We start from the raw sequence: 27,514 nt of genomic DNA, 5'->3' as shown, positions 1-27,514 counted from the left end.
CAGGCTGTTGTTGTTATAATTATTATGGTAATCATCACTTTTTTCTTCTAAGAGCTGCATCACAGTCACTGCTTGCACAACAGAGCATCTCCCATGAGGTGCATATCCTAAAACAAATGACATCCCTTGATCCTACCTTCAAGTCCTTGCAGATTAATAATTACCCATCCGCTTCTGTGTCCTTGCAGATTAACAATGAGCGTCTCTACCTGCCCTTGAAGCTGGGCCAAGGGAAGGTGAACATCTTTGCCTTTGGCTTCCACATCGTGGTGGAGACCGACTTTGGGCTGAAGGTAGTGTATGACTGGAAGACCTTCCTCTCAGTCACTGTCCCGCGAAGCCTCCAGAACAACACCTATGGCCTCTGCGGCCGCTACAACGGCAATCCTGGTGATGAACTGGAGACCTCCAGCGGACTGGTGGCCTCCAACATCAATGACTTCGGCCAGAGCTGGGTGAAGCGGGACACCTTTTGCCAGGTGGGCTGTGGTGACAGGTGCCCCACTTGCAGTAAGGTGGAAGGGTTCTGGAAACCCCAGCAGCTGTGCAGCCTAATTCCCAGCAAAAGCAGCGTCTTCGCCAAGTGCCATAGCAAAGTCAACCCCGGCTTCTTCTACAAGAACTGCCTGTTTGATACCTGCATTGACGGGGGAGCTGTCCAAACCGCCTGCAGCTGGCTGCAGAATTACGCCAGCACCTGCCAAACCCAGGGAATAGCCATCACCGGCTGGAGGAACTTCACCTCGTGCTGTGAGCAGAACCTTTTCCTTCTACCTTGGCCCCTGTAAATTACTTGGATGATCGTCTGCTTTCGGACCAGGTCCTCAGCTGGTGTCGCTCCACCGACTTCAATAGCAATTGCAGCAAAGGGTCTGTCTTTGTGTGTGCAACACCTAAAGCTTCCCTCGCCAAAGAGAGGGGGACAATTTGGGGAGAAAATGGCAATACAGAGTAGAGGGAGCTAGATTCAAATCCAGTCCAGTGGCTGTCACTGGTGCCATCTGATGGCTGTTCTGGGTGACTGGCATGAGATGAATTTAGTGGCCTGGGCCCAGTTCCTAGTGGGCAAGTGTCTGCACCACAAAACCACCGCTGCTACTGGTGCTAACTGGCCACCTGGCTGGCCACCGTGGCGACAGGCGCTGGATGGGCTATGGAGACTGAACTAGTTCTCAGTGTTCCCTGCAGAGCAGTGCCCTTACCCGTGCATAATTAGAGAACTCAGTCTCCCAGACTGTCATTTTCCACTAGCACCCCAAGTCTGGTGACCAGACGAGGGAATCAGAGTTCAGGTCCCAGCCAAGCAGCGTAGGTAATCTCCGTAGCAGCTACATGGAGCTGCACTGCATAGTTCTGAGAAGCAGCAGCATCATAGACACCTCTATGGAGGGATGAGCCTCGTGAGACAGTGTTACCCAGTGGATAGAGCACAGAACTGGGAGCCAGGACACCTGAGTTCTGTTTCCAGCTCTGTCACTGATCTGCTGTGGGACCTTGGGCAGGTCATTGAACCTCCTTGTGTAGAACAGGAACTAGGGTGGCCTAGTGTTGTGGAATGTTCTGAGATGCATGGCCGGAAAGCACTATGCAAACGTTATTGTTCTTGATGAGTATGATTGCCATGATGTCTGGCTTTCATGCGGGGGAGGTGGTGAATATGGGAGCAAGGAATCCTTGACACTCCGGGGATTCCTAAGGAGAAGAACCAAGGTTAGGCCCCATAATAATGACAAAACCAAAAATAATGGATTAAAAATGATACCGCTGATAAGAGACAGGGAAGAAAAATAGCTCAACAGATAACTCCGCATGAAAGAGATGTGTACCAGAGTCATGGGAGATTATCGCTCGTGTCAACAGATTCATAAAGGAAATGGAGCTGCAGGAGGATGAATTATGGGGCAGCCACTAAATCTGAAGGTTTCCTAAGCACTTAGCAGGAAACAAGTTTGTCTCCGGGTATTTCTCCAGGCTTGTTCAAAAACCCAGGGCCTGGGCGGTGTAATGGTCAGGAGGGCTATTGTTTGTATTGTATGCAAATCTACTCCAGTGCTAGGATTGGTGGCATGCCGTGGTTGATGCTAAGAGGTTTCTAGCTTGGTCTCCCCAATCTGGATGAGAACAGGGTTTTTATTTCCCTGAGAACTGAGTTAGCCATGTGGTGCTACAATCCACCTCTCATTGAATTAAGCCCTGTCTACACTGCAAATACAACCACGAGAAGTGATACCAAATCCAGTTTCAAACAGAGGCCCCACTTCTGCAATCCAGCGCTTGCAGAGCCCCAGTGAAGCCCTTGGGTTTGATACAAAAGCATCTGCCTGCGTGAATCCAATTGCAGCATTGGGGCCATGATTCCAACACGCACTGCACACTAGAACTTCACTGTGTTTTGCAAAAAAAGCTAAAGCCCGGGTTAAACAAAGACTTTAAAGCAGACATCTCCTGGGTAAGGTCCAGTCGGCACTACAGATCCGAGCCATGATTGCAAATGGGTTAGCAGGCCAGTGAGTTGTAACCGGATTCCCCAACGTGACTGATTTGTAGACAGGCTGTTGGTTTGCGTTTCTCCCCGCTCAGCAGAGGAGCCGTGCGAGAGCCCAGGCACGGGCCGGCTCCCGAGCCAGCTGAAAACACAACACATCTTTCAACCGTGTTCTGTGTGGGCGTGCGCTGTGCCAGCAGTCTGTTGTGTGATCACCACATTACAAAGCCTGCAGATGGGCCTTGTAGCGTGGTTTAACAACAGGGATCTCACACACTTCAAGGGGAACTGCAGGGGCTCAGCTCCATTTGGAAACCAGTCCCCCCCAGGCTAGAACTGTCTAACCGGCTAAGCACAGTGATTCCAATGTATCGTGGACAGGGCTTGAGAGCCTGTCCATGTTATAAAGACAGCTGTCAGGGAACCCGTTTACAACACGGTTGCACCCCAACAAAATCAGAGCATGGCTCTAGTGGCAAAGGAACCTGGCTGAGTTTTAATGTAGTCTCTGGACCCTGCTAAAATCTTGGCTAGTCAAGTGCTTCAGCACAGCCTGGGGGTGTGTTTAGGTTCTCCTCTGCCCTGCCCAATGGATCTATGGAGTAAGTATGGCTTGGGACTCAGAAGATGGGGGTTCAATTCCTGGCTCTGCCTCAGACTCTCTGTGTGACCCTGAGCACGTCTCTTACTCTCTGTGTGCCTCAGTTTCACCAGTGTAAAAAGGGGATGATACTGTCCTCAGGAGTGCTGTGAGGATACATTAATGATTGTGAGGTGCTCAGATACCATCCCAAGGGAGGGGGTGGTAAGTGCCTGTATACATAGGTGTCAAGTATCAGAGGGGTAGCCGTGTTAGTCTGAATCTGTAAAAAGCAACAGAGGGTCCTGTGGCACCTTTGAGACTAACAGAAGTACTGGGAGCATAAGCTTTCGTGGGTAAGAACCTCACTTCTTCAGATGCAAGATGTACTTGCATCTGAAGAAGTGAGGTTCTTACCCANGTCCAAGACTCGATTCTTCAGAGTTTTTGTTGCAGTGTAGATATACCCTCAGTGTCCAAACCATAGAGTGCGGGGAGGAGACACAGGATTTGTGGAAAACTCTGCAAGGAGAACCTCACTGAGTTTTCTTCTCCACCATCCTGAGTCTTTAGAGATTTTTAAGGCAGAAGGGACCATTATGATCATCTATTCTGACCTCCTGCATAATACAGGCCACAGAATTTCAACCATCTGTTCTTAATTCAGGAACTAGAGTACTTGTGGCATCTTAGAGACTAACAAATTTATTTGAGCTTTCCGGAATTAAGTCACATGGGGCAATTTGTAGAAGGGGGTGAAACTGTGTGCTTTCTCAGTTAGTATCCAAACACCCCATGTCCATTACAGTTCATGGATACGACTTGCATCTGAAGAAGTGAGGTTCTTACCCACGAAAGCTTATGCTCCCAGTACTTCTGTTAGTCTCAAAGGTGCCACAGGACCCTCTGTTGCTGTATACATAGGTGGTGCTTTTATTGCACCAGGGGCACAAGTGTGTTGTAGCTGGCTTCCTCTATACAGCTGTACTTGTAATGTAGAAGTAGCACACTGGCACAGTGTGTCATGTTCCCCTCTCTAGTGGTTGGGCCAATTGATAACAGCCTACTACTGCTGCTTGCTAATGGAGCTACTCCTTTAGCTCAAGTGGTAGAAGATCTATGCTGAAAGTCCTCGGTTTAAACCCTGTAGACAGCCCACAAAGAGCATAACTGAATAGTCAGGAGCCACGTAGTTTAAAGCACCTTGCACCTCGTAGCAAATCCAGGGACGGGAAGGGTTAACTCCAAAGTTCAAAAGAGAGCAGCTATTCTTCATTTGTTAAATAAGAATTTGATTAGTTATATAGGAGGGGAAGATTATGTGTTTGTTCTAATGATGCTGCCTGCTATTGTCAATAAGATTACAATGCATTGTTCAATTAAACTCCCTCATAAATGGAGCTGCAAACCTCTGCGGCAGACAGACCATCCGGCAAATCAGACAAAAAGTAATTTTCATCACTAACAAGATTTAAAATTAAATTTGGTTTATTCTTCTTTCTAGTCGCAAAGTCATGACTTAAAACGTAATGCTCCCAAGTCAGAGGGACTTGCTCGTGGGGGCTGGAGCTAGGTACCGCGTGAGCCTGGGCTGGCTTCCATTCTATATCGGTGAACTGAACAGAGCAGAAGGGGTGATGCATAGCTGGGAACACTAGAGGGAGCTGAGGGAATAGGTGAAGGGAGAGAAGTAGTGTAGTCTAGTGATAAGGTGCTGGACTGGCCCTCAGGAGCCTTGGGTTCTAGTCCAGGTTCTGGGCTGTTGTGTGAGTTTGGGCTAGTCACCTTGCCTCTCTGGCCATCTGTTTCCCTTCCTCTTCTTCTGTCTTATATTTTAAGATTGTAAGGCCTTCAGGGCAGGGACTGGTTCATAGCGTATGTATCGAGCTTTGCCCAATGGAGCCCTGATCTTGGTGGTGGCTTCTGGGCACCACTAGAGTCCAGAGAAGCATAGAGGAGGAGAAGAAGGTGGTACATTAAGTGAGGGTGCCTTGCTGGCTGCTGGCTTGCTTGGCTGAGAATACAATGGTGTAGTAGTTCTGCTAACGGTCTTCAGTCATAGCCAGCAACAACCTTATGCATCTTTCTTGGGCAAAGACCACTGGCCATTCAAGATGGATTCTGTGCTGTGCACAGATGGGGGCTAAGGATGGGAGGCCAACCATACCTATTCTGAGATTTGAACTTGGCCCTCTAGAGGTGAAAGACTAAGGCACAGGCTGACCACACCTCCCCAACCCCAAACCCATCAGTGAAGCCTTAGGGGATTTCGTGTTAAAATGGAAACGTTTTAAGTGTGGCTCACAATAACCCAGGACCATGCCGATCATCTTACATTAATGCAACAGCTTCCATCCCAAACGAACTAGCTAATCTAACATCGGGATGATTTCGCCCACCAGTAAAATGCAGCCTTTTCTGGGGTGGACCATAAATTGCAGCTTAGCAGAGCAGAGCAGCACAGTCCCTTGGTTTTAGCAAGTGAGAATGAACCACTGTATCCAAACTCAATGCCTGAGGAATTTAGACATAATTGGCTCAGGGCACTGGGGTACCAGTCACCGATATTCTAAAAAATACCAAGATCTTAAATGACTAGCTGTCTGGGTACTCTTCCTTGCCTAGATTAACTTCCTCCTCTGTGCCTCAATTTACCCAGCAGTAACTTTGGGATAAATGTGCCTTACCGGGTGGGATGAACCGTAATCACTGCCTGCAAGGTGCTTTGCGATCTTTGGATGTGCCCATTGGCCGACCTCTGAGTCTTGCTCCTCTTTAGCGCTTGGAGTTGCGGGGGCTGGATAGCTGAGGGAATCTGTGTATCAGCCTTTCACCTCTGCAAACCTGGACTGTAGCTTTTCCTCCCCGTCAAGGGGCATGCGAATACCTGCCATTTCACCCTATAGCTTAATATTAACACTACGAGAGTTAAGCTTACTGGACTGTGCCATTGTGGGGTAGGGGTGGGGGTGGCTGTTAATTTACAGGTTGACTACTCATTTTCTCCTGCCCGCTAAGCCCTGTCCCTTGCATTCCAGCTGTCAGCTGTCCCCCCAACAGTCACTACGAGAGCTGTGTGACTGTGTGCCAGCCCCGCTGTGCTGCCATCCGGCTGAAAAGCGACTGTAACCATTACTGCGTGGAAGGGTGCCAGTGTGACCCTGGTTACGTCCTGAACGGCAAGAGCTGCATCCTTCCCCACAACTGCGGCTGCTACTTAGATGGCAAATATTATGAGGTAGGATCGCCCCCTTCTTCCCTCGTCTTCCACCTTCCCTCTTTTCTTTCCTCCTTTTTCTGTCCGGCCCGGTGTGTGCTGAGTTGTTCTTTTCCTCCACTGATGTAGCTACATAAGGTTAGATGTGCTGCACTGGTGTAAAAAAAGTGAATTGTATCAGTGGGGCATACCCCTGTGCAAATCACTTTTTACACTAGTGCCGTGCATCCACACTGGGGGTTCATACCCACACCGCTACTCTGTGCCCGTGCAGAAACAACCCACAGCCAGCTTTCCATTTACCCTACACCTTGCCTCGTAACAATAGACGTGTGAACAGGCCGGTGCAGGCTTCAGGATGGGCTAGCAACCGTAGCGTACGCCAGCCAGAGAGCCTGGGTATGGACGTTGCTTGCTAGCCTGTGTTAAACCCTGTGCTACCTTGTTTCCACTATTATTGATACCAGTGCTAGCTAGGTTAAAGCCACAGTGTGGATGCAGTCACACCTTCACTTGTAGTGTAGATATGCCCCAAATCTCTTCTGAAAGCGGCCTAAGGCACTGAGGCTACCAGACCCTGTAGTTCTAAAAAGTACCAAGATCTTAAATGACCAGATGTCTGGGTTCTCTTTTGAAAACATTACCCTCGGCCAGACCAATGTTCCCTCTAAATTTTCTTTGTTCTGTGTGGGCTGCAGACTCCACTGAGCACGCCATTTTTGTCCTTGGGCAAGCTCACACTTTTTTTTTTTTTGGTCTCACACTATATGGCATTGAAAAGTGTCAGGTGTTTGTAAAGTGACGTATCAGTAATGGATATATACACGGTCACACACGCATGCGTAGCAGTGGGTTGAGAACCTATCAACTCTCCAGAGTTTTGGAAAACAAAGTTGGAAAAACAGGAAAGCAAGAGCCATGCCTTTGTCCCCCATGAGACCTACACACACCTCCTCCCAGGAACCTTAGCCCTTGAGGGGGAACCCCCACCAGTCCCTCCCAGGAGCTCTTCCCACCCTGCTCCTTATACCCCCGGTGGCTCGAGGCTTCTTTGGGGGAAGGGATTTTAGGGTCTTTCCCTCTCTGTCCCTCAGCCAGCCCTGCTCTCACCTCTGACTCCGGGTTCTCCAGGAGGGAGTTGCTGTTGCAGCCCAGAGCAGGCAGGAGTGCATGAACTGAGATGGTGGTACAGGTTCTCCCTCCCCCCGTTCCTCCCACTGGGCAGGGCTGCCAGGGGCTCGTTTCAGCCCTGTCAGCCTGCGAGCGGCAGGGATCGGCATCTCCACAGCTGGCTCCGTGAACCCTGGAATGGGACTGTGACGAGCCTCTCCCCCCACCCACTTAAATGGTGCTTCTGCCCCTCCCCAGTCCACGCTCCTTACTCTTCCCTGCTGGCTCAAGGCTTCCTATGGCACCAAGAGTTGCTGCCCTGGATTCCCGCAGGAAGGCCTGGCAGACAAGCAGGACCCCTGCCGGGGTCTCCAAAGCCCCTGCCTCTTTCACTCTTCTCCTTACCTCTCCGCCCTGCTGGTCTCCGGTGCCAAGCAGAGCAGCTGCGGGTTATGGCAGGTTGAAGGCCTGTGTGCTGCCTGAGCTTCCGGCCACACGAGAGGTGCAATAGCTACCAGATTGCTGTGTGGCTGCACCTGCGCGCAGCTTAAAGGGACCGTCGGGTCTGATGCCATTTCACGCCACTCTGCAGAAGTAAAGGGAAGTCAATGTAATTTCCACTCACTTCAAGACCCCTTTATGCTGCTATCGTGGTGGAAAGGGGCCACAATGCGAATGAGAATCAGCCCCACTGTGCCTATAAGTCCTGCTTTCCCCTCCTTTGTTACTGGATAGGCGCCTTGTGTTTTTCCTATGTGTCCGCTGCTCTTAGCTAACAGCTTCTGGGAAGATGGCTGTATTGAATCTAAATGAGGGTGTCTTCAAGGAGCGCTCATCTATATTCTGCCAAGCAGCAAAAAAAACCCAACAACAACAAAAATTGTAAACTTTGAGGTGCGCACAGTGCAGATTATGCAGTTTTTCTTCCCTGAGCGGCCTGTGGAATTGGATACTAAATGGTCCCTAAATAAGAACAAAACAGAAATGGAGAATGGAAACACTCTCCATTTGCTATGGTTTCTTCTGCCCCTTGTTGCCTTCTAATTGGACAGGCCTCCAATAAACTTTGGATGTAAAGATGGGAATTCTACTCTGCTCTCTGCTACTGGCTCTGTGGGACAGTGAAATCTTCCTGGAGGATAATTTGTGGGTCCATTTAACAGAGTTTCTCTCCTCTGTTAGCTGCACCGCTGTGAAGCAGGAATGCAGAGTATGTTTCCCTGCCGTTATCTGGAGACCGATACCAGCATAATTAATAACCTTAATGTATTTAGCCATATAGTTCGTCAGGTTATGTAATATTCATCAGCTTAATCCTTGTAATGGAACAACAAATTCTTAATAATGAGACTAAAACTTAGTCTAGCTCGCAGTAAAAATACAACACAATGAAACTTAAATTCGCCTAGCAGCATTTGCTATGAATCAGTGGGGCTGACTTCTCCCTTCTGTACACCCATACAACGCCACTGGCTTCAGTGGATTTACTCCTAATTCACCCAGGTGTAAGTGAGAGGAGGGAATCAGGCTCCCCGAATCTCATAATGGATTTTACAGGGTTAAAACCATAAAATGCAGAGGAAAGAGAAGAATCAAGAGGGAGGCGAGAGATGTGGAATGCGAAAGATGAAGTGGAGAGATCGGAGAAGGCTGTTGTAGATTGCTGGAACTGCAGAGAAGGCTCTCGTGCCAATAGTCGAGGCTTTACTGTCGTTCGATAGCAGGATGAAACAGTTCATTGACCGAAAACCTTTGGTGTTCTCATTGTAGATGCAAAAAAAAAAAAACTTTTTTCTTCTGTGTTTGTGCAGCGCCTAGCATAAAGGAGTCGTGATTCTTGACTGGGCCTTCTAGACACTACAGTAATACAAATAACAATAATAAAGTGGTGGTATTAGTGCTTTTGAAAATTAATGCTGCCATGCCTAGCAGAACCTTTGTGGCATAGGCAGGGTTCAGCTGCTGTCCCTCATCTGATCCACACTGCTTTTCAGTAGCTTATAACTCGTTGTTGTTGTTATTATTTTAGGCTTAAATTGGGCACAGAAGTTGGTTAGCATCTCTCAAAATGCTCGGACCCAAATGCTGGGCACCAAAAGCCCTCAGATGAGGGATACACAGTACTCGGAGAGCTCAAATGTTGTGGGATTCCTTCCATTAATGTCAATAACTCTGTCTATCACCTCATTTCCACGATTCGGCATTTCTGCTGGAAATAATTTTCAACAGTAGGAGTTTGAGGGGCCCCCATTTATGTGGAACATGCATAACTTGGAGACTAAAATGAGGGACATTTGAGATGGGTGGACGTTAGCCCCAGAGTAATTTTTTTTCCCCGTTGAAAATGTCAGATCAGTAAGCTATATGTGTATGTTGTTATTTGTATGCAGTGTTGTTGTAGCCGTGTGAGTCCCAGGATATGAGAAAGACAAGACAGCTGAGTTAATATCTTTTATTGGACCACCTTCTGTTGATGAGATAGAGAAGCTTTCAAGCTAACACCGAGCTCTGTGTAAGCTTGAAAGCTTCTCTCTCTCACACCAAGAGAAGATGGTCCAATAAAAGATATTACCTCACCCACCTAGTTAGGGACTTATTTAGTAGTATAGAGAAGAAATGTTCAATGAGCTGAGGGAAGGGGGACCAGGAGTCAGGACTCCTCAGTTCTATTCCTCACTGCCCCTAACTTACTGAGTTTGATGATCAGGGATCGACTGGCTCAGGGGTGTCAGATGAGCGTGTATATGCTGATCTCCGTGTCTAGAGCTGGGGCGGACTCAACTGTTCAAGGCCAGGTCTAGAAACTTCTAACAGCATAGTACTGTTGGTTAGGGGCATGATTCCCCCTGCCCCCTGAAATTTTTATACCAGCAAAAACCCTAGTGTAGACACCGCTAAACTGGTAACGCACGTTGGTGCCTGCAGAAACTCCACTACCTCCACGAGGGGGATTCACACTATAACTGTACCAGTCGACATTATCTGCTGTAGACTAGAGTGTAGTTACAGAGCCCACGTTTGAAAACGGGACTCTTCAGTCCTGGCTTTTCAAAAGTGTCACAATTCTGTCTCAATTCTTACCTTTCAAAATGCTTACTATCAGCCAATTGTGCATGCACTTTTTGCAAGCTTCTCTGCAATAGATTCCATCCTCTGCATGCATGGGTGATGGAATTTAGCCCAAGGCAACAGTCCACATATACAGATGATCATGCCCAAAAGTACGTGCGTGTGGGTGAAAATTGTGGGCTCCTGGGAGGAATCCACCCTTTGAAAATCTGTCTCTAGAGTAGATTTAACGTGTCTCTCGTTAAAGCAAAAAACACGGCACGTCTGTTGTGCTAACATAATCCCAATGCAGGATGCTTCTCGAACAGGCTGGCTTGTTTACTAGTTGTCTTCACCCGTACTCCCGTGGGGGGGCTGTTTTTCTCCTTCGAAAACTTCGGTGCCTACATTCATATCAGAAGCAAAGCAAGCCCATACGTCCAATTGTTCTATGAATCTGATACAGGGGCTGAAGTCAATTTGTGTTTTGCTGGAACAATACGAAAAGTTGGTCAACGGGATATTTATAGCCCTGCGAGCTTGAGTGAAAGAGGGGAAGGTTGCTGTGGAAACGGCAATTTCAAATTTCCTCACTTTTGCAGCTTCCAAAGGTTTCAGTGCAGTTGGATTCTTTTTATCTGTTGGTCACCCTTTTGTCAATTGAATGTTGCTGCAGAGCGTCCAGTTCTGCAGCTGGGCTTTTTCAAAGGGCTGGCTGATTTTATGATGATTAATCACTGTTTTGTGCTTCTGCAAAAGGCTAATTAAATTTCAGGCTTTAGGGCATAAACTGAACTTCCTAGGGCTCTGCAAAGACTCTTGGCCCTGTGTGCAATACTGTGCCAGTGGCATTATAGGGTTGTTGTTTTTTCACCTTGCTCTGAAGGCTCAGGTATTGGCCACATCTCGGGGTGGGATATTGGACTGGATAGATCAATGATCTGATCTGAGATTACCACATTACTGCTAGCATGTATGTGCTACCACTGCCCTCTACTGGTTGAAGTGTTGCCAGTTCTATCCCACAGTTCAGATTATCTGAGCCTGAGCTGTCCAAATTGACATGCTGCCGCTTAAACCTCCAGAGGAGATGGCAGCAGAGAGCTCCTCCAACCAGAATTCAACCGCTCTGGGTCTGACAGTTGCATTGTTGACCTACAGTGCAATCTGTGGCCACATCTCAGCTCTGCTACAGACTTCCCGGGTGACCATGGGCAAGTCATTTATCTCTCCGGGCCTCAGCTGCCCGGGTGCAAAGTGGGGATAATAATCCTTTCTTCCTCCCACCCTTTGTAAGTCCTACCTGTTTAGACTGTCAGCTCTTCAGGGCATTGTCCCTTACTGTGTATATGTACAGCACCTAGCACAATCCTGCATCTTGGCAGGGGGTTAGACTAGATGACCCTGGCGGTCCCTTCTAACCCTATGGGTCTATGATTCTATAACGGGGCCCTGATGGCAGCTGGACCCTCTAGGCATTACCATAACACTACTGCGAATCAGGCCCATCTCCTTCCACAAAGTCTGGTCAAGACTTTGCGTGGGCAACTGTGCTGAGAGAGTCTACAATTTTACATGAGCCCAGAGGCTCTGGTGATGGGCTCCCGAGCTGAGCCTTACGACTGAGCACAGTAGATTTATTCCCCCCCCCCCCCAGTAAAATGGCTTTTCCCCTCGCTTCATTCTTCAGCCCAAGCAGCTGTTCTGGAACAGCGACTGCACCCGGCGCTGCCGTTGCTTCCGCCGCAACCTCATCCAGTGCGACCCGCGGCAGTGCAAGTCAGACGAGGAGTGCGCCCTCCGCAACGGCGTCCGCGGCTGCTTCAGCACCAAGAACTCCTACTGCCTGGCGGCGGGCGGCGGGGTCTTCCGCACCTTCGACGGTGCCTTCCTCCACTTCCCGGCCAACTGCGCCTTCGTCCTCTCCACCATCTGCCAGAAGCTCCCCGACTTCTCCTTCCAGCTGATCATCAACTTCGACAAGTGGTCGTCACCCAACCTCACCGTCATCTCCCCGGTGTATTTCTACATCAACGAGGAGCAGATTCTCATCAGCGACCGGAACACCATCAAGGTAAAGGGCCAGTCGTGGGTTTCCTCTGCTCTGCCCTGAAACTCTTAGGGGCCTAGCCACTCCCCAGGGCTGGGCTACAGGGAGGAGGGAAAGTATCTGGCAGGGCTGGGTTGGGATTCTCCAAAGTGGAAAAGCCAATTGTCACCCCCTCCCCGCATTAGGAACATCCCCGTCACCCCCTGGCTACACTGTCTCTGTTAGGGTGTTGTACTCAGCCCATCACCATAGTATCTGAGCACCGGGTAACCAGCTGGCAACAGCAAAGGCTCTAGGGAAGTTCATGGTGCCTCTGGCTCATCTCCCTTTTTAGGTTCTAGGAAGCTCTGCTTGGGGGAGGGGAAGGCGGTGGCTGGGAATGTTGTTCTCCTTAGGGCAGAAGGGAGGTAAATCAAAGGGGAAGGTTTTTGCAGTGCTTCCTCGCTGGATCTGCCTCCTGTGAAGCTGTCGCGAGTGATGGGTTTGAACACGGAGTTTGGCTATGGTTACTGATTATTTGAACTGTGGGAGCCCCACGGGCCCAGGATCCCACTGTGGGCTAGGTGCCGAACAGGTCCCTGTCTCAAAGAGCTGACCATCTCCGTCGAGCTGAGCTGAGTGGGTATTGGTCCTGCTTAGTGGGTGTTGGTCCTGCTTTGAGCAGGGGGTTGGACTAGATGACCTCCTGAGGTCCTGTCCAACCCTAATATTCTATGATTCCCCATGTGACGGGCTGGCACAATCTAATGCAAATCCCAGGCACTTCTCCCTCCTAGAATGCTAGAAGACTCCAAAAGGGACAGGGAGTAGGCAGGATCCTGGCCTTGCCCCGCCTCCATTATGGGGCTGGCTGCTGGCAGGGAGGGAGAGGGGCAGCATGAAGGGATGTTCCTCATGCTGCCCGCTGCGGGGACCTGTGTCTATCAGGTTCAGTCTGTCCCTTGGCGCGGAGTGTTGAGAGGTGAGTGGTTTCAGCATTATCTCCTCCCCTTGAGTAGGTGAACGGCACCCAGGTGACCATCCCCTTCGTCACCGGTCTGGCGACCAAAATCTACAGCATGGAGGGCTTCCTGGTGATCGACACAAGCCCGGATATCCAGATCCTCTACAACGGCTTCAACATCATCAAAATCAGCATCAGCGAGCGGCTGCAGAACAAAGTGTGTGGCCTGTGTGGCAACTTCAACGGGGACCGGACCGATGATTACGTCACCCTGAGGGGGAAGCCGGTCGTCAGCAGCGTGGTGCTGGCCCAGAGCTGGAAAACCAATGGCATGCAGAAGAGGTGAGCCTGGGGCCTCGTGTGTAGCCGCACCTGAGGTTCCTCTTGGAGTCAGTGAGTGTTTGGCCCTTGACACCAGTGGGAGCCCATGTTGTGTATCGGGAACCCATCAACAGCTTGCTGCAGGGAAACAAGCCCTGGAGGAAAAGCGCTGTAGTATTTAATAGGGAACAATAATCTGCAGTGGTGTGAACTCTGCCATGGAATTTAATAGCGAACTCTATCTCCCTATAGAATCCCATAGGAGGGCTCAAATCACCTACAGAAATGAGATCATTTGCTCTTCATTTCTCTTGGTTTGTAGAGTAATTTCTAGAGAACCCTGCTGGTTTCACCCTTATTAGTGGTGTTCATTTGCCTTGCCATAGCACCACACCCCATTGTGCAAGGTGCTGTACAAATATATGACAAAAAGACAATTCCTAAACCCTATAGGATCATTTACACTAAGGCCATATCACACCACTCTGGTTGTGCAAAGGGGCCTTAACATGGGGGTAAATTACATATACGCCCACTTTAGGTCTCCGTTACACTGCCAAAATGGAGGAAAGGAGCCTTGGTGTAAATAGAGCCAAGGCTTATTGGCCCTTACCTACTTGGAAGACAGCTTTGAACATATGTCCTGGGCCCTATCCTGCACTCCTAGTGGTGCACTCTAGTCAGCACATCAACCTCTATACTTGGCCCAGAACACTACACTGAGTAGGTGTGGGTTATACGCTCCTCCTGGCTGGGGAAGCTTGTCCTAAACTGCAGAGATCTCCCTAGCTCAAATCCCTGTGCAGGCCACCACTTACTTTGCTGCCCCTCTGGAGTGGGTGATTAGCGGTGCGGATTGAACCTGAGATCTCTACTTCTCAGAGCATGTCCTGCAACTACTTGAGCTAAAAGACCCTGCTCTGTTAGCCATGGCTGAACAGGCTCATCGACCTCTCGGTCTCCCAGATAATGTTAGAGGGGGACAGAGGGCATGGGTTACACAAGCAAAACTTCTACAGAAGTTAGCGGGAGTTTTAGGTGTGCCAGGAGCAGGCCAGATTTTCAAAGGTTCCCTCTGCCCAACTAATCTGCACCTGCCAAAGTTCTGCCCATGGTACTTGCCCATATGGTTCATGGCAGGCATAGAGTCTACCATTTAGATGGTGATAGCTACGTACCTGATTGTAGGTGCAAGTCAGAGAGTTAGCTGTGGAAGCAGGAGGAATTAAGCCTGGGATTTTCTAAATAGCCTAAGGGAGTTAGGCACTCAAATGCTGCTAAAGTTCAATAGGATTTGGGTACCCTTAGATTCCTTTGAAACTCCTAGCCGAAGAGGGCAAGATGGGAAAAGTACCTAAGTCAGTCAATGGTGCTTGGGTTCCTAGATCGCTTAAGCACATTTGCAAATGCCACCCACCAGGAATTATGGATGCAAGCACTGAAGGTGCAAATCGTGCACACGGAAAGAGAGGCTGGCCCTTTAAAAACCTGGCCTCAGATGTGAAGAGATGCTTACCAAAGATTAGGGAGGAATCTAATCTTCAAAAGGGCAAGCCCAAGAACTATGGCCCACTTGGTTCTCTGGCGGACATGGGATTTAAGTGGCTCATAGCCCTTGTACTGGCCTTCTGCACAGGGCTGAATTTCACCTGGATTCATGAGCGTCTCGTAATGAGAGGGGAAAAGAACTAGGAAATACATGGGAGGGGACGGTGGGGTAATAATGAGGAAAGAACAAGGTGACCCGAGCGGTCTATTTGTCTGTGGCTTCACCTCAGGAGAGGATTTAGGGACTGGTGGTTTCACACGATTCCAGGCTGATGTCCTTCGTTTAATCCCTCGCTCCCAGCTGTAACGAGCTCCAGTACTCCCAGTACGCCGCCGCCTGCGACAACGTGCAAATCCAGATGCTGCAGAGCGACGGCCACTGTCTCAAGCTAACGGACATGAAAGGCTTCTTCCAGCCCTGCTATGGGCTGCTGGATCCACTGCCCTTCTACGAGTCGTGCTTCCTCGATGGCTGCTACAACCACAAGAAGTTCCAGCTCTGCGGCTCTCTCGCCGCCTACGGGGAGGCCTGCCGCTCCTTCGGGATCCTCAGCACCGAGTGGATAGAGAAGGAAAATTGCTGTAAGAGAGCTCTTCTAACCCCATTCTGTTCCCTGGCCTGTACTGCCTATCACTTAGGAGCACCATCCTCTGTGTCCGCCCGGACTGCAGGCTCAGTCAGCGCGAGACGAATGCAGAGAGATGGGAGCCAGAGCAATTAGCGATAGGTCCCCTAGATCGTTTGGAACTCGGCTACCTGAGCGGTGACCTCCATCCCTATGTGCTGTCGAGGCTGCTGAGTTCTGTGGTAGCTCGCCCTCGATTGAGGTGTGGAGACAAGTATTGTTGGTCAAAAAAATTTCATCAAAACTGTTTTTTTTTTTCCCACAGAAAACTGAGTTTTGGACAAACTTGATATTTTTCACAAAGCGTGCATGCTTTCTGTGGAGAATTTTGATGTTTCATTGAAAAACCGAACACCTGAAAACCAAAATCTTTTTATTCAGATATCCTGCTGCGGTGGCCTCATGGGAGCAGTAGCTTGGTTTCTTCATGTCCCCTTTCTCCTCTGTGGGCTGGGCTCCCCAGCTAGACTACATCTCCCATGATGCACCATGATAAGGACTCCTGTGATGCAACCTTTCACCAACATAAGTGGGAGACCATGGTGCATCATGGGAGATGTAGTCTGACCAGGGAGCCTGGCCTATAAAGGAGAAAGGGAGCATGAGGTACCTGAACTACAACTCCCATGAGGCACATAGGTAACATTTTGGAATACACATATTTTGGTTTTCAAGTTTTTGCTGAAAAGTGGAAATTTTCGGGGCTGGGGGAATTTCATTCTCTAACCAGCTCTACAGACAAGACACTGTCTCTGGAGGCTCCTCAATTAAGCAACATACTCCCCCTAGTAGTCCACCCCAACTGGATCATGCTCACCTCCAAAGCATACTGGCTGTGGCAAGCATTTGCCTAACCTAGGGCTAAGGACATTGGAGATGTTCTCCCGCTGGTGTTTTATGGGTAGGTGGTGAATGATCCAAACAGTCTGGGTTGATGCTTTGTTTGTAAAGTACTCAGAAACGCAGGCTGAATAAATTGTTTATTAATATTGGTCCATGCTGTGGGAACTTTCTCAGTGGGAGTCTGATGCCAGTCCAGTCCTCGCCTGAGTAAGGACTTTGAGGACAGTATTGTTAACATCAAGTACTCATAAAATCACAATTCCAGCCCCAATAAACCATGAGATTGGCTTAATAATCATGAGATTTTTAAAAAATATATACATTCATTTAAAAATAATACGGGAGTACCTTAGCCTTCTAGTTCCTGAGCCTTTAGGTCAAAATCATTTCATGCTTTCAAGCTTTTCTCTGCAACCAGGAGGGCTAGAAACTTACTTTTTTTTAAAAGGGAAAGCTGATATTCTCATATATTCACATGACTCCAGGAGCTGGGGCTTTAAAAAACCCATCAAATAGCATGAGATAAAATTGCTGGAGTTACCAACACTGCAGGGGTTTAGTGGGGTAATAAAGAATTGTCTGGGTATTGGTCTGAAAATAAAGTTGTTGTCTTCGTCTGCCTTTTCCTTTTTAGCAGGAGTGGTTGAAGATCCCTGTGTGGGGGCCGACTGTCCCAACAGAAGCTGTGAGCTTGACAACGGAGGGGAGTTGTGCGGTTGTATCGAACCTCCACCCTATGGAAACAGTGAGTGACCCCACAGGCATCCACTCCGTGTTTCAGGAAGCTAATTGCAACATTGGCTCTGGTGTTTTTAACTAAGTTAAAAATCGGCCTTACGTATTTATATGGGACACAGATAAGCCAACTCCTTCAGCAACCACTTCCCACTCAGACCCACACAAAGTTCCAATCCAGTGGAGCTACAGTACACTAGGGAGGAAAGGTGTTTGTGGTTAAAGTACCAGGACTTGGTTGTCAAGGCTACTTGCTTGTCAATGCTCTTTGGGTCTATTCATGTCCCTGCCACTGACTTGCATTGTGACCCTGGGCGAGTCACTTCCCTATGCTTCAGTTTCCCAATCTGTAAAATAGGGCTAATGATACCTGCTTCACGTGGGTGTTGTGAGCCTAAAGTCACTAATGTTTGGAAAGCGTTATGAGATCTTCAAATGGAGTGTGCTGTAGAAGAGCAAGGTGGTGTTGGGTTGATTTGTAACTCCCAACATGTCAGATCGCATCTAAAATCTGGTCCCATTGGTAAAGATTGAGATTTTTTTTGTGATTTGTATTGATTTTCATAAAGAAACAGACAATGAAAAGTACAAAAAGGTAAATGACTTTACAGCTCATACATGTTTCCAAATATTGCATGCTTCATGCAATTTCCAATAAAATTATGGAATGATACAATTTTACAATTTGTCAAAGTTGCAAGACCGGACAATACAAAACCAGACAATACTACATAGACACAACACGTTAGTGTGTGGGATAACATACCATGTACCAAAACCAGAAATTCACTAGTAGCCATAGACAAATCACACAGCCTGTCTATGCTGAAAGATGACTCCTGCCTGGAGCAGACTTTCATGCAATCAAGGAAGTACAGGGGCAAATTCTCAGTAGATGTAAACTGGCATAATTCTTTTGATTTTGGTGAAACTATGCAGATCTACACCACATGAGGGATTCAGTCCTAGATATTGCAAACTATTATTAATTCAGCTTGTCTTTCCATCAAGGACCAATGAAGGAGTGTTTCCAATGGCATATTTTCTGCAATTTCAGTCAGCCTTGTTTTCAACTTTCTGGGCGCCCCAGGGCCTCACTTAATTTCCATACAAACGCACATACATTTTTAAAAATCAAAAATCAATTTTGCCCAGGCCTCTCCTCCTCAATCAATGGATATAAATTGCTTGTCGTCTAAGTTCACTGGCAACGAAAACCTGCTCAGCTTTGTTCTTCACCTTGCAGTTATGGGGAATGGGGAGCAGCCGTCCTATTAACAGGGTTCAGAGGCACTGGATTTTGCAAGCTTCTTTTGACCTTTCTTCTGTACTGTGCGTGCATTCCCCTCCCCAGCTCGAGTGACATAATGGCACAGACTGTGCAAAACGTGCTCAGTCTAAGGTAGGCGAGAACACGACAAATGCAAATTTAAAACTGGCTAATATAGGAAAGGGATTAGGTGAGAAAAGAACCCCAGCCCTCAGTACAAACCAGCCTCCCCTGAGGGAAGAGACACAGAAACAGATGTGTCAAGGGGTGGCTAATGCCCCCCTGGATCTGCTCATAGATACATCTCTAGAGAAAATCACCACTTCCCAAAAAACGCCTAGGCCAGCACAGAGGGTCTGAGCTGTGTCCTATCAATCCCCCATGCAAATAACCTTTACAAAAGCATTATCCAAAGCTCTTCCAAATGAAGTCACTTTGCCCATCCCTTAGTCCTTCCATCTGAGGATCTGAAAGCACTCTCCAGACATTGAATTAATTCCCCATCCTGGGAGGTAGGGAAATGCTATCCCCATGTTAGAGATGGGGAAACTGAGGCACAGAGTAGTTAAGTGACATTTTCAAGGTCACCCAGTAAATCTTCGGCAGAGTCGAGAAAAAAACCCAGATGCCCTGAAGTCTCAGACCTGTTTTGTTGTCACAACTCCAAGAGCAAAGAAGAATCAAGACAGCTTAAGCTGCAGGACAGGATTGAGACGCCAAGAACTTTTAGGAAACCTTAGCGACTTTTCTCACAGTGTCATCATCAGACCGGCTGGCGCGACGATGCAGAAGAGTAGCCAGCACATAGGCAGGTCGGTAGGGACTCATACCCATGTAGCATGCGTAAGAGGCGGCATACGGGGTGCAGTCACAGCAGCTTCGCACCACCAGAGCTGGTAATATATGCAAATGCACACTCCTAAGCACCAAACCTATCCATCTTAATGAAGTTACAGTTAATCTGCCTTGCTCTATTTTGCACAAATAATGGAACTCTGAAGGCAGCACAAATAACATTCAGTTAACAAAATAAATAATAAGACTCCAGAAAAGACTTGGAGATTAGGAGAGTATGGTCTGGTGGTTATAGCCGGTGCCCGGGGAGTCAGGACTTCTAGTCTTCAGACTCAGCGCGTGACTTTGGGCAAGTCCTTTCCCTGCTCTGTGCCGAGGTTTCCTCATTTGTATAACAAGGGTAAGGATACTTAGATAGTGAACTCTTTGAGGTGGTGGTTTTGTTATGTCTGTCCAGTGCCGAGTACAGCGTGCTCCTGGTCCATGAGTAGGGCTCCGAGGAGCTATCACAATACGAATCGTAAGAGCAACTGACATTTATGTACCAGCTTTTATCTCGTATCAGCCGCCCTGATACGTTGGCCAAGGGGGAGGCAGTTCCACGTGCACCGGTGAAATGCAGCCATCTCTGGGTGGAAGGTGGCAGCTGATCAGCTCATTGTATAGTGTCCAGGGAGAGGACTTTAGGTCAAGAACATCCCACCAAAAGCCCCAATACTGTTAGAAAACCTCTCCTGTGATCATTAACATCCACACCACAGCTCAGATTTTGAGGCCTAGAAGCATCATGGAAGTCAGTCTAACTCCCTTGGGGAGATGAAAGGCCGAGTCAGTGCTGCCAGGATTTCAACCTCTGGCTCCAGAGAATAGAATCTAAACTATCCTATGGCTACATTGCCAGTAAACTGGTGCTTAGACCACTAAGACATCCCCTTCGGCTCTGTCACTCTTGCCTTTGTGACAGGCCTCCCACCTAGGATGACCAGACGTCCTGATTTTATAGGGACAGTCCCGATATTCAAGGCTTTGTCTTACATAGGCACTTATTAACTCCCCCCCCATCCTGATTTTTCACACTCGCTGTCTAGTCACCCAACTCCCCACCCACTATCTGTAAGTGAGATACTATCTACCTCTGAATTCCGAGGCTTGTCTTTGGAGTGATTCATTGATGCAGTATGGATGGGAGAGCCCACTGCGTAATCCTGGCTGGCCACTTTCAAGACAGCGGCTCACACGGCCGCTGCAAGTGCTTCAGGCCAGGACTGAACGCCAGCCTCCCTGTCAGTGGGTGCAATCTGCAGCCACAAAATGAACTGCAGGTGCAAATCTGAGCACTTGAATTTCTGGCTAATCCATCTTGCACCTGCAACTCAACGGTGGGTGCAAATTGAGCCTATAAAAGGGAGTTCACCTTTCTGAACAATTAACCGCTTCTATCTCATCTCATCTAACAGCTGTGCGTACTGTGGTTCATTTCATTGTTCAGTTTATGATAGGGATGGGCCTGAATTGTAGGGGCCAGTTTAGTACATTATAGAATCATAGAAGATTAAGGTTGGAAGAGACCTCAGGAGGTCATCTAGTCCAACCCCCTGCTCAAAGCAGGACCAACTCCAACTAAATCATCCCAGCCAGGGCTTTGTCAAGCCGAGTCTTAAAAACATCTAAGGATGGAGATTCCACCACCTCCCTAGCAGGGCCAGCTCTGGCTTTTTTGCCGCCCCAGGCAAAAAAAACCTCCCGCCGCCCCCCTCCCCTGCCTAGCGCGGCAGGGGAGGGCACCTAGCCCGGCCGTGGGCCGCTCTCCCCGACCGGCCGGAGTGCAGGGGGGAGTGCGGCGAGCCCGCCACGGCTCCGCTGGTGGCCAGAGCCCCGGGAGGAGGGCGGAGAGCCCGGCCGGGGCTCCGCTCTCCCTGGCAGCCAGAGCGCCGGGGAGGGCGGCGAGCCCAGTCGCGGCCCCGCTCTCCCCGGCGGCCAGAGCACCGGGGGAGGGCGGCGAGCGCACTGCAGCTCCGCTTTCCCCGGCAGCCGGAGCACCGTGCCGTGCCGCCCCCCTCCAGGTGCCGCCCCAAGCACAAGCTTGGTGGGCTGGTGCCTGGAGCCGGCCCTGCTCCCTAGGGAACCCATTCCAGTGCTTCACCAGTGCAATAGTTTTTCCTAATATCCAACCTAGACCTCCCGCACTGCAACTTGAGACCATTGCTCCTTGATCTGTCATCTGCCATCACTGAGAACAGCCAAGCTCCATCCTCTTTGAAACCCCCCTCAGGTAGTTGAAGGCTGCTATCAAATCCCCCTTCACTCTTCTCTTCTGCAGACTAAACAATCCCAGTTCCCTCAGCCTCTCCTCATATGTCATGTGCCCCAGACCCCTAATCATCTTCGTTGCCCTCCGTTGCCCTCTCCAATTTCTCCACATCCTTTCTGTAGTGGGGGGCCAGAGTCACGAGTTTAGATCCAGATCTGGATCTGACTTTCCCAAAGTCAGTGCGGTAGGTGGGACTGTCAGATCTGGTGTTCTGGTTCAGATCCATCCCTATTCTACACATCCCTCACTGGTTCCAGTTTTCCTGATGCTACAATAACCGGCAGTTCTGTAATCTCTAATGCTGATGTGCCCAGAACATCCCCTCCTGATTGGCCAGCTCAATGCCGACTCTCAATTGTTAGCATCTTTTAAAACCGCCTGCGTTGCTCCTAGACACGCATGACATCATCGATGCAGAGGTGACCTGCAAAGCGGCCCAGATGGAAGTGTCCATCTCTAAGTGCAAGCTCTTCCAACTGGGCTTTGAGAGAGAAGGCGTGCGTGTGAATGACCGCCACTGCCCCGGCATTGAAGGAGAAGACTTCATCTCCTTCCAGATCAACAACACCAAGGGGAACTGCGGAAACATTGTGCAGGTGAGAGAGGAGTGGGGGAGGCGGCTTATGTTTAATGGTGCATGGTTACCACGTAGATGCCGCTGGGGTGATATGTGGAAACACATGCCTTGGAACAGAACCAAACAGCAAAGAAAGGAGAGAGAGAAACATGCATTCATTTTGGTGTCAAGTTTATTATTTGAGCTCAAATGTCACGATGGCTGAATGCTTCAGTGCTTCGTTAAATTACATTAGGGGATGATCACATACACACTCTTCACAGCGGGGGTTCTTTCTTTCTGTCTTTGTGTTCTAATAGGCAGCTCCAAACACATTTGTGTGCATGGCAGAAGGTATAAGGTGTTAGCGCTTGTGTACTGTCCAAATTCCAGACTGGGTGCTTAAATTTTGCCTACTTAAAATTTCCCTGGATATTTCACTGGGACGTGGTATTCGTGAGGGCTGTTAAATAGATGACATGTTCTGCCCCAGAGGTGGTTGCATTTCAGTGGTGCGTGTAGTGTGTATATGTTGCATTGGGATCTTTTATGCTGAATGGTGCTGTTATAAATGTAACATATGTACCTCTGTACACATTTAGAGTCTTTTTTAGTCAAGCAGATAGATGCAAGCTAATTTATTATTGTTATTTATAATCTATTACTGCAATGTCCAAAAGCTCCAGTCAGGGATCAAGGCCCCACTGTGCCAGGTGCTGCACAAATATAAAACAAAAAGCCATCCTTGTCCCCAAACAGTTCACAATCTGTTTGGAAATTATTGTTTACGTAATGACTTTAATGTGCTGCTTTCAGAGCTGTGAACTGAAATCGTGATGGCTGTGTTAACCCCTAAAAAGAATAATATTTGTTTCTTTTTCTCCTGCACAGTCCAATGGCACTCATATCATGTATAAAAACACTGTGTGGATTGAAAGTGCAAACAACACTGGAAACATAATCACTCGGGACCGAACCATCAATGTGGAATTCTCGTGCGCGTATGAGCTTGATATCAAAATTTCTCTGGATTCGGTAGTGAGGCCAATGCTTAGGTAAGGCCGGCCTGTGTGTGCTTTAGATTTTCCTGTTTGTGTGTGTGAATTTAATGCTGGTCTGAGAGCCTGGAGGCTAAAGTCTCCTCTATTTAACCTGGAAAGGAAGCTAGCTTAATTCAGATTAGAAATTTTAACAGTGAGGGTAACTAACTACAACACCCCACAAGGGATGTGGTAGATTCTTCATCACTTAATGTCTTTAAATCAAAAATGGAAGGATTTTTGTGGGTTTTTTTGTAAAAAATGTACTCTAGCTCAACCATAAGATCTGGGCATGATTCAGGAATTACTGGGTGAAATTCCTTTGCTTCTGTTATGAAGGAGGTCAAACTAGATGATCATAATGGTCTTTAAATTATGAATCCACAGTACAAGGACAGTATGGGCCGTGGAGGGTTAGCTTCGCTCATGCTGCCCCACCAACATGTCTCAGCCTTGATCTGTAGGGGGCACTTTTAGGGAATTTGCATGGCCCATTCAGCCTTTGGCCTCTGTTATAAGCTGCCAGTCGATGATAATTATGGTGGCAGTTGTGGGATTGAGAAAAATCAAACTGAGGTCACATCAGCCACCAAACGTCCATTGGATGGTAACTTTCAGTTTTGCAGTATTCAAACTATCAACCTAGATATGAAAAGCTCCATCTCCTGGTTCCTGTCCCTTAGACCCTATCCATTCCGCTCCCCGTTGTACAGGACGAACTTTCTGTTGCTTTCTCATAAGCTTTATTTCTCTCCTTTAGTGTGATTAACCTGACAGTCCCAACACAAGAAGGCAGTTTCACAACCAAGATGGCATTGTACAAAAACTCATCCTACAAGCACCCCTACCGGCAGGGTGAAGTGGTTCTAACCACCCGGGACGTGCTTTATGTGGGGGTCTTCGTTGTCGGGGCAGATTCCACCCACCTGATTCTAACGCTGAACAAATGTTATGCAACCCCTTCTCGGGACAGCAATGACAAACTCAGATACTTCATCATTGAAGGAGGGTCAGTGACATCTGGCAAGATTTTTCTCTCTGTTTTGCTTTTCTTTGGGGATCTAAAAATCATTGGTTGGTGTAAAGCACCAGATGATCTGAACCTATGAACATTACAGGAGGGTTATTTCTTCCTCTGATGCATACACTAAAGTCTGCTGTTCAATACCAAAAGAGAAAGACCATTGATTTGTACCTCTGTGGCTATTCCTAGCATCCTAAGGGAAAGGCCAGAGGTGCTCAAGTGTCATGCTGAAGAGCACAGTTTAAGAACCTAGAAGAAGGCTGCAGTTGGACGTCTAGCACTGCCTCTAGTGATGGAGAACTTGGGCTCCATGCTATCCCCTAGGCAGGCAGATGTTTGCAGATATCAGTATACCCGGTTAAATGTTGGCCCATTTGTGGATTATTAATGGGAGAAATTCTAACAATTTTAATATGTTACCACCTGCATCTGGAGTTGATAACTAAAGCTTTGCACTTAGATAGCACTTTTCATCCAGGAGTGATTAGGTGTTTGGCAAGGCGGCATTACCCTCATATGGCAGATGCAGAAATTGGTGCACAAAAGAGAAGGGATTAAATGTTTGAGTGTCCACTAATTTGGATGCCCAACTCAAGACATCCAGGAGGGCCTGATTTTCAGATAGTTTTGAGCTCACCCAGCTGCTATTGAACTTACGGGAGCCTGTGAGTTCTACCCCTCTGAAAATCGAGCCCCAAGTATTGCAGATTGGGCATGCAGAGCCAGTGGGCACTTCTATGCCATCAGGATAGTGGCATGGTTGGGAACAGAACACATTGTACATCTGCTTCCACCCCTGAATCCTTGTATGACGAGGGCGAGTTGGGTAACCCCGCAGCGCTTCCGGAATGTCGCGGGGCGTAATTAATTACTGGTGGAAAGGCTCTGGGATCCTTGGATGGCAGGAGCTGTAGAAATTCAAAGTAGATTAGCAATCAGAATAGTTTGGCATTACCTCAGTTTACTTACATCACTGCAGCGAACGGTAAAGGGGAAATGTTTTTTTTAATAAGGCGTGGCCTTGAGCTGCAAAACTGGGGCTTGGATTCTGAACACTCCAGAGTTGAGAGGGCTCATAAGGGGGAGTTCAAGCTCCCCTCCCACAAAGTTCAAGGAACATCTAGAGAAAAGGATCATTTAGTTTCCCTGTAGACATAACCCACAAGCACTGGGGATCTGTAGAATTTTTTAGAAGCTCGCAACTGTTCCTGGACCCAGCTGAGACTCTGTATTTTCCTCCTAGATGCCAAAATATTAAGGATAACACCATTGGGATTGAGGAGAACGGGGTATCCCTGACCTGTCGCTTCCACGTCACCGTCTTCAAGTTCATCGGGGATTACGACGAGGTTCATCTCCACTGCGCCGTCTCCCTCTGTGACTCGGAACAATACTCCTGCAAAATAGTACGTGTGCGTGGCCTTAGCGTGCTCTGTGGGCCGCGGTGGTGGTCCATGCTGGAATCATTTCCCCAAGGCCACTGTGTGGCAGGAGAACAGTTTCCTGGGGGCTACTGCTGGGCATCGCTCCAAAGGAATCCAATAGATCAACATAACATTCCTCTCCTCACTCCCCCGTCCTCCCAGAGCCTGGCACGTGGTTTGCCCCCGTGCAATTAGGCTACATGGAATCCCACCCCGCAGAACAAGTTCAGGTCCATTGTATCAGAGACGGGCCAGAATTTTCCTTTAATGATGCTAATCCAACACTGCTGAAGCCTCAATGGGACCTGTGCAATAGCTCTCAATGGGAACAGGGCCAAATCTAGGGTTTGAGATCCGAGACTAGCGCACCGTAACCACAAAGCCTTGCAGTAATCGCCCCTTGCGTTTTCGTTTGTTCAGAACTGCCCCCAGAATTCCAGGCTGGCGGCTGAGTATACCAAAGAGCCCAAGGAGCAGATCATCTCGGTAGGGCCCATCCGGAGAAAGCGTAAGTGTGCGCAGCTAAGAATGCAGAGGAAAATATTCCCTCCTGTATAAACTATTCTGAACCTTTGATTATTAAATGGACAAGCTCAGGAGAAACAGGTCCTTCCCTTGTGTTAATAACCCCATCTGAATTTATTACAATAGGAAGCATCCCATTCTAATGGTTCAGTTTTCACCATTTGTTTTTACTATTTTTACATGTACATTTTATGTAGCAGGGCACTAAAACTCAGCTGGTCAGTTTCACTTTTGGGTGCATGGTCAGTTTCACTTTCGGGTTCTTCTGAGCTAGCAACTCTTTTTAGTTCTGTGCATCGCTTCCTAGGGGAGAGAGAGTCCCTCGTGGAGCCACTTTCTCCCCCAAAACCCCACAATGTGTGTCTGCCCATCCATCCTTCCCCTTCTCTTTATCCTATGTATGTCTAAGGCATCTCTTACCCTGGACCCAACTTCTCAAAAGCATCCACCAGCTCTAGGCATCTCAGTCCTTGGGTGCCCAATTAGAGAGGGAGTCTCATTATTAGAAATGCTGAGCACCCACTGCGGTGATTTCTAGGGCAGTGGTTCTTAACCTGTGTGGTCCACAGACCCTTGGGGTCCGCAGACTGTCTAAGATTTCCAAAGGGGTCAGCAAATGGAAAAAGGTTGAGAACAACTCTTCTAGGGAATGGCTTCCTCCTCAGTTTTCCTTTTCATCCTAACTACCCTTTCTACCACACCTTCCTTCTCCTCTTCCTCGACTTCTTCTCTCCATTTCCCCACCATCCTGCCCAGCAGGAGGTTCATCTTTCCTCCTTCTCCCCAACCCACACCCCTGTGTGCTGATCTGGAGGAAGAATTGATAGACGGGTCTTTACCCAGCCCATGGCCAACCGAGATTGCACTGATCAGTGCACTTGGGGTTGGTGATTTTGCCATGGGCTTAAATGGGAGCAGGCTCTCCGGTCCTAAATTAAGTGCAGGGCTGTCCAAAGAATTGGCGTGGGTGGGTCTGAATCAAAGCCCCCCTACCCTTCAGTGGCAGGCTGAATGGCACCCTAGAGCTGGATGTAAATGCAACAGGGGCGGATGCTTTAATCAA

At 48.4% G+C, this 27,514-nt stretch overlaps 2 protein-coding genes across 4 annotated transcripts in view; one reads left to right on the top strand and one right to left on the bottom strand.

The window, feature by feature from the left end:
- LOC117868478 (tubulin-specific chaperone cofactor E-like protein) overlaps window positions 1–27,514 on the top strand; it is a 103,780-nt gene that overhangs the window by 74,222 nt on the left and 2,044 nt on the right. The window contains exons 19-29 of the mRNA XM_034754428.1: window positions 189–750; window positions 6,104–6,303; window positions 12,131–12,514; window positions 13,489–13,775; window positions 15,604–15,884; window positions 17,406–17,516; window positions 22,276–22,478; window positions 23,330–23,493; window positions 24,239–24,487; window positions 25,746–25,908; window positions 26,347–26,434. Coding sequence (XP_034610319.1) covers window positions 189–750; window positions 6,104–6,303; window positions 12,131–12,514; window positions 13,489–13,775; window positions 15,604–15,884; window positions 17,406–17,516; window positions 22,276–22,478; window positions 23,330–23,493; window positions 24,239–24,487; window positions 25,746–25,908; window positions 26,347–26,434 — 2,692 coding nt within the window. The remainder of the gene's footprint in view (window positions 1–188; window positions 751–6,103; window positions 6,304–12,130; window positions 12,515–13,488; window positions 13,776–15,603; window positions 15,885–17,405; window positions 17,517–22,275; window positions 22,479–23,329; window positions 23,494–24,238; window positions 24,488–25,745; window positions 25,909–26,346; window positions 26,435–27,514) is intronic.
- Window positions 24,481–27,514, bottom strand: part of LOC117868479 — a 37,629-nt gene continuing 34,595 nt past the window's right edge. For all 3 annotated transcript variants that reach the window (XM_034754429.1, XM_034754432.1, XM_034754433.1), the window contains 2 exons: window positions 25,803–25,898; window positions 24,481–25,410 (listed from right to left, as the gene is read on the bottom strand). In XM_034754429.1, coding sequence (XP_034610320.1) covers window positions 25,854–25,898 — 45 coding nt within the window. In that variant the 3' untranslated portion in view covers window positions 24,481–25,410; window positions 25,803–25,853. The remainder of the gene's footprint in view (window positions 25,411–25,802; window positions 25,899–27,514) is intronic.

The sequence above is a fragment of the Trachemys scripta genome, chromosome 21, assembly GCF_013100865.1.
Source record: "Trachemys scripta elegans isolate TJP31775 chromosome 21, CAS_Tse_1.0, whole genome shotgun sequence".
NCBI classification, from domain to species: Eukaryota; Metazoa; Chordata; order Testudines; family Emydidae; genus Trachemys; species Trachemys scripta.
Note: the sequence above shows the minus strand (reverse complement) of the source record. Positions and strands in the feature narration are given on the sequence as shown.